We start from the raw sequence: 18,454 nt of genomic DNA, 5'->3' as shown, positions 1-18,454 counted from the left end.
ACACATTTGTAATAGTGGAGACCAATGGACCAGATATTAGGGCTTCTCCACATGAGTTCAAAATGTACAAGGAAAGCGGGCCCCCCCCCCCCCCGCCCCCACCAAAAAAAAGGTCAAATTAAAGCTGGGCAGCGGTGGCGCACGCCTTTAATCCCAGCATTTGGGAGGCAGAGGCAGGTGAATCTCTTGAGTTCGAGGCCAACCTGGTCTACAGAGTGAGCACAATAAGGGCTTACACAGAGAAACCCTGTCTCCAAAGACAGAAACAATAAAACAAAACAAAACGAAACAAAACAGGTCAAATTAAAGGAGGAGACTACAGCTTTTAAATTTAATAATATATAAAAATATATATTTAATTAATTAATTACTTAAAACGTGTTTTGAGGAGAGTCTGGCCGTGTAGCCCCAGCTGGCCTGAAACTTACCATGCAGCTCAGGCTGGCCCTTAACTGGTGATCCTCCTGCCCCTGCCTCCAGAGTGCTGACATTGCAGGTGAGATGGCCAAGCCCAGCTTAGTCCACAGTTCTTGCCACACTGACTTCTTTTATTTATTTTCTTTCTTTCCCTGAGACAGATTTCTCTGTGTAGCCCTGGCTGTTTGGGAACTTGCTCTGTAGACCAGGTCGAACTTGGAGATCCACCTGCCTCCTCTGCCTCCCAAGTGCTGGGATTAAAGGCATCCGACACCACTCATGTTCCCACCCCCCTCCCCCTCTCTACCTCCCCATCCCCCACCTCCGGTGCCCCGCTGCCTTCTTGCCTGCTCTTTGCCTTCACGCTTGCTTTGCCCTCTTCCCCAAAGATCTTCCTCAACTCTTCTCTTTGCTCGGAGAACGCTTATTCAGTTCCCCAATACTGCAGAGCCCCTAGTATTCCCAGCCCCGTGGGAACAGTTCTAAGCCTGCTCCCAGCCCTGCCTTGGGCTCTAATTAATGCTTCATCTTCCTGTGTGCTCCTTTTAAGGCCTGGAGTTGGTCCTTCTCTGTGTTTCACTGCATGGGAGTTCCTTAATAACTATCTGTGGATCAGCCTTCTACCCAGAAGAAGAGGCGTAGAGGGTAGGGAGCACATTAAGTTATATAAAGTCGTGTGTAAGGAGGACCACGGGGAGCCCACAGACAGACAAACTGCTTTGGTTCACTCCATGGTGCCGAAGCAAATGGCCCTCGGGAGTGTAGCCCTGGTTTTCCTGTGCTATCTGGGAGCTAGCTCGAATAAAGACCTAGGATTCTATTTTTATAGCATCCTCCCTTTTAGGACTCTCATATTGGTTTCTGCTACTGTATTTTTATTTTTTCAGGGTTGGGGGGGTGGTGATCCTTTGGAATGATGCACAAAGCCTAACAAGATTTACAGGTTTATTTTGCTTGCAACAAGCTCTCTGTTCATACTTCTTGCATTTGAGAGGACAGAGAGGATACAGTGTCCTGATTTGAGACTAAAAACAAAGTGTCCATTACAACGCAAGAGCCTTGGACAAAAGGCCTCCTTTGGGGAGAGAATACTGTTTGGCTTCAGATCACTCTGGTGTTGATTCTGACACGATAGGCTTTGCTTGGGAAAGAATTGGCTGGCTGGTTCTGAAGTTAGGATGCTTGACCTGTGGATGCTTCCAGATAACAATGAGAAGGTGGCAGCAGGTTGGCTGTTACCAGCCGAGTTCTGCGCATGTGAAGACGCTGTTGGCCTCTCAGGTCCCTGAGGGATGTGACCTTGAAAAACCCCTCCTGGTTGTGCCCGTGTCTCTTCGGTCCAGTTCCGGGCTGTGTCTGGCACTGTTCGGCTATTAGTAGCTTGGAGCCTGGAATAGTAGAGGCTTTGAGATGGAAGGAATGGAGGGAAGGAGCCCACAAGGAGAGGCACTGAGGACTGAGGGATGAGACCTCACTGTTTCCTTAGCCTGCAGCCGGTAATGCATGCTAACAACGCCATTTATAAGAAGGAATGAGTGGTGACAGGTGAATTCTTTCAAGTTCTCATGTGTCACGAGCGAGCCCCTTCTCAGTGGGTAACTATTGTCACCAGGTTTTTGTGTATCCTTACAGAAATAGTCTATGTCTATATAACGTGACTGTACACAGAATCAAGTTATCAGCAGCCTTTTGTTACCTGTAGCCTTTGGTGTCATGAATAATGGGACTAATTTAAACTCTAAAAATATTTGTGGTGTGGTGACTATGGGTAGTCAGATGTTTCCTAAAGTGTCACATATAAAACAGATGGTTATTCTATTTCTAGGTCAGGTGTAAGGACAGCCCCACCCCCTTTCTCCAGTGTGGGCCAGGAGGGCAGCACTGGGGGGCCCCTCCGAGCTTGCAGAACATTCAGCATCCCCTAGAGAAGTGGAACCCCACTTTGTGAAGACATCAGAATATAGGGACCACATTCCAGATCTTAGCTTTGTACCATCTTTTCTCTGTATTCTGTAAAATGCAGTTAATGGTATGCTTAAAAAGTTGCTGTAAGACCTGGATCCATGAGGCGGATCCTAACAACACTGCGTATCCCAAGGCAAAGAACAGATGCTGTAGGAACATTGCATCGTCAACTGGAGTCTCTCTCTCCTTAGAGATCTCAGGCATCTTTGTGGCGTCATTGTTTAATCCCAAGGCAGCTATAGATCAAGCCAGCCCTGTCCAGTCCATTGTAGAGGGATACCAGAGCAGACCGGTATTCTGAAAATCATGAAACACCTGAACTAATTTATTTGCCTTTGTATATATTTATCTAGTCTCTCTCTTTCTCTTCCAAAGCATCAGTTTACTTCTTAATTAAATTTTGCCCAGGTGAATAGTAAATGACTTGGCATTCTTTGAGTTGCTGATAGGGGAAATGGCTATATAAATGTATTCAGGGAAAGCCAATGTGGAGTTTAGAATATTTGACAGTTATGGATAATTAATGGTTGATTGCACAGAACTGTATTAAATCTGGGGTGTTACGTGGACCATTCCTTTGTTTTTGTTTTTTTTTTTTTTTTCAGGCTTAAATAAATGGATGGACAGGAGAGTTCACTCTCTTTTGGTTTGAACATGTGGGCATTGATAGTTCTCTGGAAATTGTCTGGGGTTTCGGGGAGGAGGTGTTTTCTTTGCTAATGAGAACAGGGGCTTCCTGTGCATTCTCCAGGTAGGCCAGGATCTGCTGGCAGATGGCATATTCAGTCCAGCCACGTACGTTCAGAAATCAATTTCCTCAGTTTAAAATGAGTCACAGTTAATTTCGACCTAATTTATTGGTTTATCGACTTGGGAACCTTAGGCCTTCGAAAAAGTGGCCTGGGTGGCCTTTTAGCGTCAAAGCAGCTGATGACGCCAAAAAAAAAAAAAAAAAAAAAGTAAGAAAAGCAGGGTGGGCTGCTGGTCAGGGTCAAGGTGTGGCCTGTCTCCTGTTACTGTGAGACGCTTGGAGTAGAACTACAAAGACAGGAATGCTCCATGAATGGTGGAGTGGACTCCACGAGAGTGGGACTCAGTAATAGCCGTCACTACAATTGTGAATTAAAGAGTAATTACAAAACGCAGGTATCCACTGGGTGATTGGTAATTGTGCGTGCGTGCGTGCGTGCGTGCGTGCGTGCGTGTGTGTGTGTGTGTGTGTGTGTGTGTGTGTGTGCACGGTGCTGAGGATTGAACCCAGTGCCTTGTGCACGCCAAGCACACGCTTCTCTGTGAGCTGTGCCCGCAGCCCTGAGCAGCTGTGAAATACAGTGGTGACTCCCTGCCCGGACAGTGCTGTCAGCAGAGAGCTGTCTGATCCAGTGTTCTGGCCTTGTAACCGATCTTCCAGTGGAACATGGCTGGAGAGGCGATTCTGCAGTGCGGATCCACATCTGTGTGTGCAGTATGTCTGCGAGGCGTGTGTGGCCACTGAACACTTGCATGGTGGCTGGTGTGACTGAAGAACTGAATGTCTTGTCACCTAATCCTAATGAATTGAAAGCTTAAAAGCCACATGTAGATCCTGGCTGTGGCTGTCCTTCCTGCCAGCACACCTCCACTGAGTGGAAGGAGGCCTAGATATCCCAGCTTCAGCTTCACCGGGGAGAGGCGTATTATAAATAGGGGAAGCGAAAACAAGAAAGGAGGCCTTTGAGGGAACCCTTGGTCTTGGAGTTGCAGTGGCTAGGGAGGGCTGCGTGGGGCACTGTGGAGGACAAGTGGGCACTGTGTTCATTTTGGGGGTTTGCCTCTGCACAGCTGCCTCCTTCTATCAGGCCCTTGGAAGGCTGGCCCTCCAGAAGGACTCCCCAAACTTGTATACCTTCTCATGTGCTGTGCTTATGCAAAGAGCCCGGGGCTGTCCAGGCTGTGCAGAGGTGTGCAGATCTGATGGGTCCTACGTAGCAGTGAAATGTAAACAGTGCCTTAACAGTCAGGCTGTCTCTTCGCCCCACCCTCTGCTTCCTGTACTCTTGTTGACTTACCTCAATGGATCCGGGTCTGTCTTTCATCCCTTCCGCCCTTCAGGCTGGCACAAAGACAAACAATAGAGGCGTGTGGTCTTCATCAGTGCATCTAAAGCCAGCCCTCCTTCCTCGCTGGCCCTTTAACTTAGCATGCCGTTGCTGTTGCTGCCGCTGCAGGCTCTTGGCTTGGAAAATCGGGACCCTTCAGGATGATTTATCTCCAGGCCCCTGAATTAGATTAAAAACACAGCTACGAATTCTCAGAAAGGCAGGCTGATGTGATTATATCCCAAATCTGAGTGGCAGACAAGGGCAATAAAAAGATGTACAGATATCAAATGCATTTTGTGCCATGTAGAGACCAATGTACTGTGTTACCTCTCCGTTTAAAAAACAAACAAAACGAACAACAACAAAACAACCCGAAGATGACTACTACTAGGGCTTTATTTTCAAAGAAGACTTACCTGGTGTGGAGAGCTTTCTCCTCAGACTGCTGATTGAAGGGTGGCCCGGGGAAGGTGGGTGGCTAGAGTAAGTTTTTATGTGGAGTAAATGGCTAAGGGCCAATGAGGGCGATAGGATGCTAAGGGTACTGGTGTCTTTCATTTGTAAGCTGAGGAACAGTGCCCTGATAATGCACACACTCTCTCAGGAGCCTTTGAACAAAAGCCACTGAGGAAAGAAACTGGCGCCAAGTCTCTGACTCTGGATGCTGTTGGGGCCCAGACCCCATAGAACCTTGTCTGTTCACTGAGATGTTCATGGCAGCTCAGGCTTCACAATCCCGAGAACTGGGAAGGTCAAAGCTGACCTGCTGGGTCCAGGTCCTAGGATTTCAGAGGAAGAAGGGAACCTTGAATCTAGGGAGTGGGGACAGAGCAGAGCTGGGCAAACTATCTGGAGCCCAAGGCTGTTTAAAGGAAGTTGAATATTGGAAACCTGTGCCCAATTAATTGAGTAACGTGACACCATACCTAAAATTTACCTCATCGGTGTATGTTTAGTTTCCTGGAAGTAGTTATAAACATATATCTTGCAGTTAACTGTGCATGGGGTTTGCTGAAGTTGGCAAGGTGTGCTAGGGTGGAGGTGACCAAGCTTGAGAAGCATTAAGTGTGGCTGGGCAAAGTTGGGGAGGGGTGACCAGGCTATTAGAACAGCGTTAGAGAGTCAGGCAAGCAGGAGAGAGTTGCTGCTAGGTCCTGTCACCAGGCCGAGTCTTTGTTCGTGCCCAGGCCAGCTCCTGTTACTGAGAACTTGGCCTTCCTTGGCTTTCGGGGTTGAGATGCATGTGCCTTGTGGATGAATCATCTTGTCTGCAGTTCCTTTCCAGTGTGGAAAAGCAGCTGTTGGGGAGGCCTTAGGGTTTGTCTTCTGCCCTGGGATGAAAGGTTTCCATGCTGTGCCTTTGGGGTGAGGACAGTGTTAGGGAGTAGTGTCATCTTAGTGGTAACATCTTGGGACCTAGACTTTGGGCTTCCCCCAGCTTTCTGAGCGCCGTTGTCAAGCATGGAGGAGGCTGCCTGAAAGTGTCATTGGCCATCATTTCAAGGGTCAGTGAAGTGTGTGGTCTTCCTACTTGACATGTGTCATGTCTTGCTCTTGGGTTTCTCTTCCAACCCTGGTGATGCCGATGTTAAGTGTTTACGTGGAGCCATGCTTGTGAAGAATGGCTGGTTTGGGCAGCAAGTCATTTGGACCTGAAAGTAAGTGAGGTTTACGGATGTTGAAGTTTATGAAACACATCCATGGTTTCTATCTTGTTTCTTGCAACAGTCCTGTGGACTTGGGGAGCGTTACTATTCATCTCCATTCCTGGATGAGTATCTTGTAGCTCAGAAAGAGAAGCTGCTTCCCCCAGGTTAGACAGCCAGCAAATTGTGGCGGCAAGACCCACAGCAAGCCTCTGACTTGGTTTGAATTTATGGGACACCGTTGCCTCTCGTACATAGGGGGGTCTTCTTGGGTAGAGATCCACAGCTTGCTTCCTCCCTTTTTCCCCCTCCTTCCCTCCATCTCTCTCTCCCTCCCTCCCTCCCTCACTGTCTCCCTTTTTTCCTTTCTTTCTGTGAAATCCTTCTGCCTCCTTCCCCTAGAACCCATAATTCTCATATATAAGCCTCCCTTCTCCTAGGCTTTTCTGGCTACCCTGCTGTTTTAATTTTTCAGACACGGTGGATTTTGGGGCTCTTCAATCCCTGGCTCTTATTCTTCCCTAGGTCTCCGTGTCTCTCTCCTGTCCGAGCCCTCCATCCCTAATTGCTCCTGTGCCGTCTCTGTTTTATTAGTTCTTCCAGGAGGTGCCATTCTCCTCTCCACATGAAGTCAGGGCCCGTGTGACAACTGAGGTTTAAGCACCCATTAAATTTGTTACATGGTGCTTCTTTCCTCGACTAATTTAAGAGAAGCGAGGCAAGACCAACAGGTCCGACGCTTTCCTCCCACCTAGCGTAGCATCTGGTTTACAGTAAATGCTCAATAAACATTTATTGAATGAACAAAGCAAGCAGCTGTTTATAGCAAAGCTGCAGAGTCAAACAGGAGAGTTGGGGAAAGTGGGCTCTGTGGAAGTCCCCCCTCCACCCCCCACCAGAGCAGTAGAAGTGCCTTTAGGGGAAGTGGAAGCAGCAGGATTGAGGGTTCAAGGTCAGCCTGAGCTTCATGGTAGGTTCCAGGGCAGCCTGGGTTACACCGCTAGACTCTTGTCTCTAAAAGAGTGAATGAACGGCTTTGGATTTTATAGGGAAAGCCTTACAGAGGGCAGGAGAGCATTAGCTTCTGCTGTATAATGCTGGGGACGCTTGCTGTGTTTGTATGCCTGGCACTGGGGATCCTGTCACGTCCAAAGGCAGCATGGAATGTCCCTGTAAGTCTCTCAGAGCAGAGCCTCTACTGTCAGCAGTTGTTAGATGTTCTCTGAGCTTCCTTCTGGCTTTGATGTTTCCATTTTTTTTTTCCTTACCCACTATTAAAGAAAGGGACAGATTTTTCCCAGGCTCCTTTTACTCTGGAGCCCTCCTGGAACAAGACATGCCATTGTCAGGTGACAGGGCTTGCCTGGAGGGTGTGGCATTTGGCAGTGAGTGACAGGTAGGGCTGATGCTGCAAGGGAGGAAGAAAAGCTATCCTTTCTTCCCGCCTTCCCTTCCTCCCTCCCTCCATCGCTCTGTCCCATCCATCTATGGCAACCTCATGGCTCTAGTGAGGATGGTTATGAAATGCCAGATTTCAGTTCAAGGTCATTATTTGTTTCCTCATCTGCAAAACGGGCGGCATGAATTTGTCAGCTGAGTGGTTAGCAAGTTCTCCTAGTACAGGCTGCATCTTGAGGCAGCTCCAAGGTCAAGTGAGTGTGCTGAACCCATGACCGGGCTGTCTTCGGGGAGCACTCATAAACTGGATTTCAGTTCTCCTGAGGTAGGGAGTCCAGGGAGGGTAATGAGCTTTCTAAATATAGTGGGAACCTGGTCTGGAAAGGGGACACTGGGACCTGATTTGCATACCTCACATTTAGGTCATCTGGTTGGAAAAGATTGTTATTGGACATGGGCTGTCCATCTTTGGTTTCCAAGCCCCCGCCCACCCCCCCCACCCCTGGTATCAGGTACTTGGTGGGGGAAATTTTAGCTGCTGACTCTATCCTCAGAGTTGAAGGATAAGGTATTTGTTTTATACGTCACTGTTGAATTTTTAAAAATGCTTCTCTGTATTTCACGGTCAGCGAGGCAGAGAACCGAACCAGGGTGCCTTGCTTGTAACACCTCGCAATGCGTTCTAGAAAGAAGCTGTGTAGGAGGCATGAGGATGTCAAGCTGGGGTGTCTAGGACATCTTGAGCTTTGTGTTTGGCCAGTGTGAAGGAGGTGATCATGGCAGCAGAAATGAGTAGAGAGAGGTGTGGGGCCATTCCATGAAGGGGCCCCCACCCTCCCGAGTAAGCATCAAAGACCATACAGAATTTAGTGGTTTTCCTGGGAATTCCTCATCCTCTCTTCAGACCTACAACCCCAATTTCTCCCAGAAGCCCTTGGTATGCTCTCAGGTAAGACATGATTAAAGAGCCCACAGGGTGCCTGGCAGCTAACAGCCTCAGTGTGTGCTTCATGGGGACATGCATCACTCCCTTCATGTAACAGGTCCTTTGCTTCCTCCCTTCTCTTTATAACAACTCCGAGCCTGAGAAGTGGAAGCAGCAGATTCTCCCCCTACTCTGAATAGTAAGTGAATAATACGAAGCATGCCATTGCATACCTCTGTGGATCACTAGGGCATGCTGGGGGACCAAGGGACAGCCAGAGGAGTGGTGATGTTTGGTAAAGACTTTGAGCTCCGTCAAGGTGTGGGTGGTGACGAGTGCTGGGAGGCTGCTGTAGACGACAGTCCTGAGCCTGTGACGGTTGTGCCAGCTGGGGACAGCAAGGTGCATGATGGTACTGTGACTCTGCCGATGCTCTTGCGCGGCTTTGAAGTATTGCTCTGGCCCGAGACCCAGACTCTAGCCTGCCTCCTTGATGCCTCATTCTAGCTGCATATTTTGGTAGCACGAGGGTTCACGGCGAGCTGAAAGGAAGTAAGTACTGCTTAGGAGTAGGAGCTCCCAGGTCTTGGATCTGCACTTGAGACTGGAGTGTTCTACACAGGTCACAGAAATGCTTTCAAAAGTGAGGTGGAATTTACAGAACAACCACTGACAATGTAGTGGCCTTTGGTACATTCCATGCATTGTGTATCCACTGCCTCTGCTCAGGTCCATAACCTTCGCAGTAAGTCCCAAAGAAAATCAGTTACTCCCTTCTTTCGTCTTCCTCGGCCTCCTGGCAGCCACCCATCTGCTTTCTGTCTTTGGGACTTTACCTGCCTAGGATATTTGATCTGACTTGAGTCATGCAGTATGTGACCTTTGTGTCTGGCATTGTTTTTAAGATTCATCTTTATTAAAGCCTCGAGTTAGCGTCACACGAAGTCTTCATTAACAACTATGCCAAATCCCCAAAGACAGCTCTCCCGCCACGTCCCCATCAAAGACTGTGTAGATCTCTCCTCAACCCTCTGAAAGCAGTGTTTTCATGGCCTCTCACTATCTGGAAGAAAGAGAATAGACCAGATTCATCATCTCCTAAATGAGCTATATGAAACTCTTAGGAGGTTTTCCAAATGCTCATTCATGGGTTACCTCCCAAGGGCTTCTGAATAAGTATTTATGGGATGGGGCAGGTGCTTCTGATCTTGGGCCAGTGGATCTTTAGGTCTCTATTTTTCAACCAGGTGAGTTCTGGGGTCCTGATCCTGGGCCAGGTGGCCTCTGGTGTTTTTATCAAGGACCAGGTGACCTTTGGGGTTTGATCCTACAGAGAGTGACCTCTGGAGGTCTGATTCTGGATGGGTGACTTCCAGGACTCTCATCTTGGACTGGGTGGGTTCTGGAGCTCTCTTAACTCTTTGCCTGTGAGCCTAACAGAGGTCTGACAGGCCTACCTGATTTAGTTTGTCATTTAAGATGTGGTTTTTGTTCAGAGATCCCTGTGGCATGCAATTTTTCGCCCCTGCCTTCTGAGCAGAGGCATTTGGGGGGGCCCCTCCCCGCTGCCTTTATGGCCCTAATTAATTGTGTCTCATTTATCAGGCTCCAGCTATGGCCTGTGAGCCAGAGACAAGAGACGGAAGGTTGTTCACACCCTGGGGTTATGGTTATGACTGACTACATATCAAGGTTATGTTCCTGGAAAGGTCACACTCCCACCTCCTCCCACCCCCTGGCAGGCCAATGTCTCTCAGATCAGTGTGTGGAACTAAGTGGGAGAGACTGGTGGAACCAATCTGCCTGCTGGCCTGCAGCTGCCCTAGAGGGCTGCTGTTAGGGAGAGCTGGTTATAGAGGAGGGCAAAAGACCCAGAGAGAAACCGCCACTAAGGGGATCCGGCCATGGCAATCTGTGGGTTCTTGATGTTGGGGGCTGTTGGATTCTTGGTCACAGTCCATGGAGGATGGCAAGATAGTCCTTTGGGGACTGCTTCCTGCTTTTCCCTGTGGGGCTGGCATGGAGAGGAGGAAAATAGACGTCTGCGTGTCTTGACCTTAATAAAATTTATGGCTTGCTTACCTCGCTCTCCTGGCTTCCTCGTCCTTGGGGTGCATTGATTCCTGCTACTGATTCTGGTCCTAGGCTTTGGGGGGATGGGCACCTGGGCTGCCTTGAAGATTAGTGGTGACTCACCAGGGAGTTATTCTCATGACGGGATATGCGTGCCGTGCCGTCTCTGCCAAGGCAAGGAGCGGAACTGTTTGTGTGAGTGCCTGGTGACCCTTGGACAAGCCATTGCTTGCCAGAGAGCTTTCTCCTTCCCTCCGCTGGGCTGCCCTTTTCCAGTCTGCTCTCAGACATAAAGGGGACATCAGATAGAAAAGGGGAAAAAAAAAAAAAAAAAAAAAAAAAGAAAGAAGTGTACCACCAGGCTTGCCCTCCAGAGGCTTTCTTTATAAGAACACCTTGGAATATTTTGATGCCTCCCTTTTGTGTCCATTTTATCCCCCATCCCTTAGGATCAGTTAACAAAACCTACGCCCTCTGCTACAAAGACCTCAGCGAGTGTTGTCAGACCTCTTCTCCACTCTGATCCCGTCCCACTTTGTAGCCTGTTCAAAGTGTCCTCTGATCATTAACCTGCCAGAGGGTTGGCTTTGAGGATGGCCGGGTTGAATACGGGAGGGTCTTTTCATCTCAGACCCCATGTGAACTTCAGGTGATGCTCCCGAGTTCCTAACCCCCTTCCCTAGTGCCTTTCACATAGTTCTCTCTTTGTTCCCCTCTGGTTCCTAGGGTGCAGGTGGCTTTGTAGGGGAGAAGATTTCAGCCTGAGCGCCTGAGGTGCCTGTGCTGGTGGGGTCCACACCACCCCCGATCCATTAGTATTTCCAGTTTCTTCTTGGAAGCCTAGCTTGGAAGGGAGAAACGGAAGAGGAAGTTAGACGAAGGTTTGAGCTGCTGGGGAGAGTCCCTTAGCAGCTTTTTGAGTTAAATAATTTATTTCTCGTTTTTGATTTGCACGTTTCTGTTGATGCTTGCCTGGACTTATCTTCTGGGAGTGAGAAGTGGAGTTTTGGAATGACATATTTTTCTAAAAAAATATCAAGGGTCCTTTTTATTTGAAGTGGTCTCACTTCAAATTCTTTTTTTTTTTTTTTTTTTTTAAACGGTTGGTTCTTGGATCAAATTAGACGCAGGTGCTTAAAACCCAAAGCAGGGTCGTTACCGATTAGCTCTTCTGTGGAGCTGGCTGCCAACTTTGAGGCCCAGGTGTTTCTCTTCTCCCTTGTGACATCCGAGAGCACCCCCAAGGAGTGGGTGGGGCACATCAGGGTGGAGCAGGAAGGGAAAGGAAGAGGGAGGGGCTGTGGAGGGGGGTGGGTTCGCTCAACTTGGAACTCTTTATTAGTCTAAGAGTTGGTGTTGGCCAGATAGGGTGAGCCCTTCAGGCTCAGAGGCAGGTGCTCAGTCCCTTGAGCCGGGCCTGAGATGGGTTCTAGGGTGATCTTCAGATGGCTAGCCGACCAGGCTTATTCCAGACACTACTCAGCAGGCAGGGTGGGACAGCCTCGGGTTTGGGGAGGCCTCATCCTGCTTCTCAGTGAGGCACCTGGAGCTTGTTGGTGTGCCCACAGGTCGAGTAACTTGTAGCGCTCCAGTGTTCTGAAAAGTCAGTCTTGGAGCTGGTGCCCGTCCCTGCATGGTGAACGAAGCTGAGTAACAGGCGTTCAGAGTGCTCCAGCCACAGGCAGAGAAGGAAAAGGGAACACCAAAGCCACACAGCTAGTTTTTCTGTGAGGCAAAAGTGACCTGAAAGAACGGCTCCTTACTCAGGAGTTTATATCCTTCCTCAGCTTTAACAAACAAACCGGAAAGCTTCGTGTCAATCTCCTCTCACTTCTGAGAAGTTCTAAGTGAGTGTTCCTTATCAGCGTTTTAGGTCTGCCTATCAGGAACCCAGGCTCTTCCTATCATGTTACTCTGTTTGCCTGTAGGACATTGGGATCTGAGTTGCCACCCGTGGATAGGGAAAGAAAACAGGCCTGTGTGGTCTGGGGCTGGAGTGGTCCTTAGGATGTCTTTCAGAGCCTCTGCCTGGAGTTGGTCGCAGGGTATGCCCTGCTGTCTCAGTCAGGACAGGAGTCGATGGTGTGTGTCTTCAGGAAGCAGACAGAGAGAGTAGCTGGTCAAATAAGCCACCAGGTCACAGCTTGACCAGCTACTCTGTCTGCTTCCTGAAGACACCATCGACTCCTGTCCTGACTGAGACAGCAAGGTGGCTTATCTATGTCCTCACCAGACAACATAGAAATGGCCACTCAGACCTCGGCTGGCCTATTTATTCTGGTTTTATTTTGCTCGTTTGTGAAACTGAAAGGCTGGGGGTGACTGCTGCAGTGATCTAAGGGCTACTTCCTTTAGAACCGAAAAGCGTTTCCTTATGTGAGACACTTAAAAAATAAACTTGAAGGTCAGGTGACACAGCTGCCTCAGCACTGAGGCTCCTGAATGAGACCTGTCTCAAAAGACCCCAAAGGGCAACCAAAAGTAGAGAAATTGCGGAAGGAAGCCGTCCTCTCATCTTTCATTCTTACCTGAAGTTCAGTCACGGTGCCCCCTCCCCGACACACTTGTTTAGAAAGAAGTTCAAAAAGTATGTGGCCTTTTGGCCTGTGGGTTTAAAAACATATTTTTAAAATAATTTTAAAATAATTTTGACATACTGGTCCATGTTCCCGAAGCGCAGTCTGATGATGCTTCAGTGTGTGCGAGTGTCCTGGTCAGATAGCGCACATCCCGGTAATGGTCAGGGAACTGGGCGGTCCATTATCACCCTAGAGTATTTAAAATCTTCTCTGTTTTGAATACAACAAACTGTCGTTGTCAACCATTGTTATTCTACTGTGCTATAGAACATTAGAAGTTGTTCCTTCTGATTGGTGAGGTGGTTCAGTGGGTAAAGGTACTTGTGGCCAAGACACACAACCTAAGTTCAATTCCCGGAATCCACATGGTGAGGGGAGAGGCCTGACTCCAGACAGCTGTCTGTTCTCTGACCTCCACACATGCTCTGTTGCATACACTCTTGAGAACATACGCGCACGCACACACACACACACACACACACACTAAATGTAAATATGAAAAAAGCTATTCCTTCCATCCATTCCCTGTCCCCCATTAACTATCCCCTTTTCATCCCACTATTCCCAGCCTATGGTGAATTTTTTTTTGAATGAACGGGAAGTTTCAGGGTTTGGTTTACAGTCTCACAAGTGCACATCACACATAGGGAATGATGTCACCAGGGATGAAACAAAGCGAAGGAGTTGCTTGTGCAGTCATATCTCAGGGAGGTATATCCACAGTGTAACTGGATGTGGGGAGGGTTGGTGTTTCTTCTTGGGGAAGGTGCTAATGGGCGAGTTTGTAGAGCAGTGAGAGGAGGCTGGCCTGACTCCACACTCCATATCTCAGCCTCTGAGTGACGGAGGTGGGCGAGGAGTCTTGGTTTGGAATGTGTGTGGCTGTCCCTCACCATGGGTCTTGATTTCCTTTTGCTCTCTTTTAGGTCAGTCTGAATGATTCCCACAATCAGATGGTGGTGCATTGGGCTGGGGAGAAGAGCAACGTGATCGTGGCATTAGCCCGAGACAGCCTGGCGCTGGCAAGGCCCAAGAGCAGTGATGTAAGTATCTCTGTGGTGCTGGGCCCTCCTGGGTGCCATTGACATACTCTTCTGATCCTCCAGGTTGTCATGTCAGAGAAAAAAAAAAAAGCGGGTAATTAGAGAATGGATGGTCTGAGCTCTATGGCAGTGAAAAGATAAGGAAAATACTGCATGTGACCCTTGCATACAACACAGGGTGGAGCCGTCCAAACACATGTGTACAGGGTGGGATGGCTGTTGTGACCTCACAGGTGGTCTGCATTGATAGTTCCAAAACTCACAGGTAGTCTGCACTGATAGCTCCACAAAGCGCCAAAGAGCACTCCAGGGCAGAGCAACTTGGAGTTGGTCCAGATCCAGTTAAACTGGTCTGTCTCTTTCATTTGCCAACAAGGTTGATGAGCTGTTGACAGATTCAGTCTCTTTCTCCTTTACTTATCATATATTATCCCTTTATCAGTATGTATATTTATGCTCTACCTATATGTCTTCTATATATCTGTGTATCTATTAATCATCTATCTTGTATCATCTATCTTCTCTTTATCATCCTATCTCTCTCTCTCTCTTCCTCTCTCTCTCTCTCTTTCTATCTATCTATCTATCTATCTATCTATCTATCTATCTATCTATCTCCTATGTCTCTGTATCTATGTATCTATGTATCTGGTTGTTTTTTTTTTTGTGTGTGTGTATGTGTTGTTGCTGTTGTTGTTGTTACAGGGTCCTACTCTCCAGCACATTCCATAGTTTCTGTAGCTGTCTCTTGGCTGGCCTTGAACTCATAGCAGTCTTGAAGCCCCAGTCCCTTCAGTGCTAGGATTATGAGCATGAGCTACCATGGCCAGCTGACACAAACTCTCTTATACTCTTAATTTCCACTGTTTCTGCTGCTGATGTTGTTTTGGTTAGATGCTTTGAAGAACTGAAAGAACCCCAGATCCAGGATGAGAGGGAAGCCACCCCCACGGTTTGTTTGTTTGTTTGTTTGTTTGTTTGTTTGTTTTTGAGACGGGTTCTCACAATGTAGCTCTGGCTAGTCTGGAGCTTCCCCTGTAGACCAGGCTGGCTTTGAACCTACAGAGATCCACCTTAATCCCACAGAGCTCCGCCTGCCCCTGCCTCCCGAGCCTTGATATTAAAGGCATGCACTATTATGTTGAGCACTTCCAAGTTCTTTATAAGGAAAAGAATGTCTTTCCATTTTTCTTGAGTCTGTGGCCTTGGGCAGTAGGCCATTTCTGCACCTTTGAAAGAGACAAAGGCTCAAGGAAGACCATCTGTCCCTGACTGATGCTTGGTCAGTGGTAGAGAGGCACTAGGAAGCAGCAGAAATACTTCTCAGGGCTGTGGTGAACAGGTCTGTGTTCTTGGAGGCCATGCAGGATACTGGTCCAGTACAGCCAGATCTCCTGACTTCAGCAGAAGGTCATAAGTCTTTCGTTTTATGCTGTGATGCTGGGGATGGAACCCTGGGCTTGGCACATCCTAGGCAACCTCTCTACCATTGAGGCTTTACCCCTCAGCCCAGAGGTCTCTTTGTGTAAAGTTGCTAAGTCTTACCAGTTAGCAGCTAACGTATAGTTCTTACAAATACCATGTAGGCCAAATAAAAATCTAAGACTAGGGTGAGAGCTGGTCCTTGGCTTCAAAGTCTGCGGTCCAGGTATCTCTTTGTGGGTAAAGCAACAGCCTTGGAGTGGGTGTCTATCTTCTTCATAAGGGTGAGGCTGTGGCTAGAACATGCTGTATTCTGCTCCCCCCTTCCCCTGCATTCTGGTCAGAAGATCCCTATACACGGTTTTTAAAGGTACACTTATGATTCATGGATGTATATTTGGTCCCCCTGTCTATGTATGTACTGCCTGGGTTGGGTGTATTCAGAGGGAGTTTTGGGATGTTTTCTAGAGAAGTTGATTAGGGCAACCATAGTCAGGGAGGCTTGAAGAAAGACTGGCCATCAGCTGCAGAGCTCTGCCTAGGGAGCATTCTGAGCCATGGAGCATGAGATAATGCAGATAATGGCTAGTCTCGGTGTTTTGCTTTTGAACAAGGCTGGACTTGTTTGGGGCAACAACTTAGGCTGATTTATAAATAAATATATTCAAGGTTTGCAAGCAATAGCTGTGGTCACACATGGGTGGCTGTGTATGAATGCCTGCTGGCCTTGGGATGCTCTGCAGTTACCCGTGTACATGTTTAGTCTAGTACTCGTTACTAGGAGTCCCTTTTAGACACAGAAGCCAGCTCTGTGCTATTCTATGTTGAGAAATCTCTAGGATATTTATGCATAAAAATAATCCATTTTCCAGGAAATATTTGTCATTGCAAAATAGGTAAACATATTTAAGCAATGTTTTGTATTTTTGAAGGACATGTAAAAGGGATTAGGGACACAAATGAATTCACAACAGGTCACTTAACATGCCAGTGATGGAGTGGGGACATGTAATGAAAATGTAGGCCCAATCATGACTTAGAATTACCAGAAGGACCCATTTTTCTGGGTTAAGCACTGAAAGGTCACATCTCAGACCTCCTCAGTCTTGTGTGAACCAGGAGCGTTGACCACCCAAGTATTACTGGCCTATCCAACTCAGCTCTCACTTTGTAGAAATGATGGACTATGTGTTTTGAAGAGCTTGTTGGCCATTTGAAGTCATTATTCTGGAATGACATATGTATGAGAGAAGACTAAATGGAAAGGAAACTTCATGTCCAGAGTTAATAAATAGAGATGGCAGAATTTTCTTCCATCCGTGTACAAACCGCATTAAAGAATTGGCAGCCGAAACTGAGATGTTCGGATGTGAAAAGTTAGTGCAAAAATAAACTGTGACTCAGAGGCAGAGTCAGTGTCGCTGGTGAGGGAACAATCCAAATGTTCCTTAAAGAGGAGTGGAAGCGCGGTTCAGAAAGCCCCCGTCTGAAGGGAAAGAGCTTGCATACAGGTAAGGGACTGTGTGAAGGGCAGAGAATGGCTGAGGTCATGAGTCTTTTATATGTAAACAAGGCTGGGCCTGGACACTGAGATCCCAGATGGCTTGCTCTTAAGCCAAACCAAACCAAACCACCTGTCATCAGTAATCAGCAGCTGAAGATCATCCCCTGCAAAGGCCATCTATTCCTGCAGTGAGTTGATGAACCGCACCAGAGGATGTGGTTTATCTTGACTCGTCCCGGATCTTTATTTCTGCTTTCTGATGATGCCTTTTAGAAAGTACTCATGGGCCACCTAGTACGGCGACACAGGCTTGTGATACTAGCACTCAAGAGGCTGAGGCAGGGAGATTGTGAGTTCAAGCCTAATGGAGGCTACAGAGTGAGTTCTGGTCTCAAAGTTACCCCCGCCCCTAAAAGCCCCAGACAGTCAATCAACTACCAGCAGGAATAATGATGTATTCAGGTGCAACATAATTAACCAAAAATGCTACCTAGGGACAATGTCCACCAGAGGATCAGAATCAACCAAGATGCCATGAGTAATAAGACTCATTCTTCTTGTCCCTAGACTAGTGTGATATTGTGATTGGTTTTCTTCTGGACCAATGAGGTGGCAGAACTCCTGTCCTTGATAATAGCACAGAGAGCCTCTGACATCCCAATGCTTGGGTTGGAACCCTGGCTCTGCCCTTTTATAAATAATCTGACTTTGAGCTAAATAATTTATATTATCTTAGTCATTTTTTTTTGGTTACTATAACAAAATACTTGTGGCAATTAGCTTGTAAGGAGAAAAAATGATTTTTTTTTTTTTTTTTGGTTTTTCGAGACAGGGTTTCTCTGTGTAGCTTTTTGCGCCTTTCCTGGAACTCACTTGGTAGCCCAGGCTGGCCTCGAACTCACAGAGATCCGCCTGGCTCTGCCTCCCGAGTGCTGGGATTAAAGGCGTGCGCCACCACCGCCCGGCCGAAAAAATGATTTTGACTCACAGCTTTAGAGGTTCTAGTTCATGATTATTGATCCCAACTGATTCAATTCTCTGATTGGGGTACAGTGTGCAGCTCAGTTAGGTGTAGTGTAGTGGTTAATAAAACAGTTGCCTGGGCGTACAAGGTCCTGGGTTTGATTCTCAGTACTGCAAAGCAAACACCTCCCCTATTCCCAAACTTTGCTATCTGTGCTGGTTAGATTTTTCGGGAACTTGACATAAGCTAGAGTCATTTGCAAAGAGGGAACCTCAATTGAGAAAATGCTCCCGTCAGACTGGCCTGAAGGTTCATCTGTGGGTGCATTTTCTTGGTTAATAATTGATGTGGGAGGGCCCAGAACACTGTAGGTGGTACCACGCCTGGGCTGGTGGTCCTAGGTTGTATGAAAGGCAGGCTGAGGGAACCACGGGGGG

At 47.7% G+C, this 18,454-nt stretch overlaps 1 protein-coding gene across 1 annotated transcript in view; it reads left to right on the top strand.

The window, feature by feature from the left end:
* The window catches only part of Sorl1 (sortilin related receptor 1), a 167,345-nt gene that overhangs the window by 3,376 nt on the left and 145,515 nt on the right, over positions 1-18,454 (top strand). Inside the window, exon 2 of the mRNA XM_059267669.1 lies at positions 14,011-14,127. Within this exon, the coding sequence (XP_059123652.1) occupies positions 14,011-14,127 (117 nt within the window). The remainder of the gene's footprint in view (positions 1-14,010; positions 14,128-18,454) is intronic.

This window comes from Peromyscus eremicus, chromosome 7 (assembly GCF_949786415.1).
Source record: "Peromyscus eremicus chromosome 7, PerEre_H2_v1, whole genome shotgun sequence".
Lineage (NCBI taxonomy): Eukaryota > Metazoa > Chordata > Mammalia > Rodentia > Cricetidae > Peromyscus > Peromyscus eremicus.
Note: the sequence above shows the minus strand (reverse complement) of the source record. Positions and strands in the feature narration are given on the sequence as shown.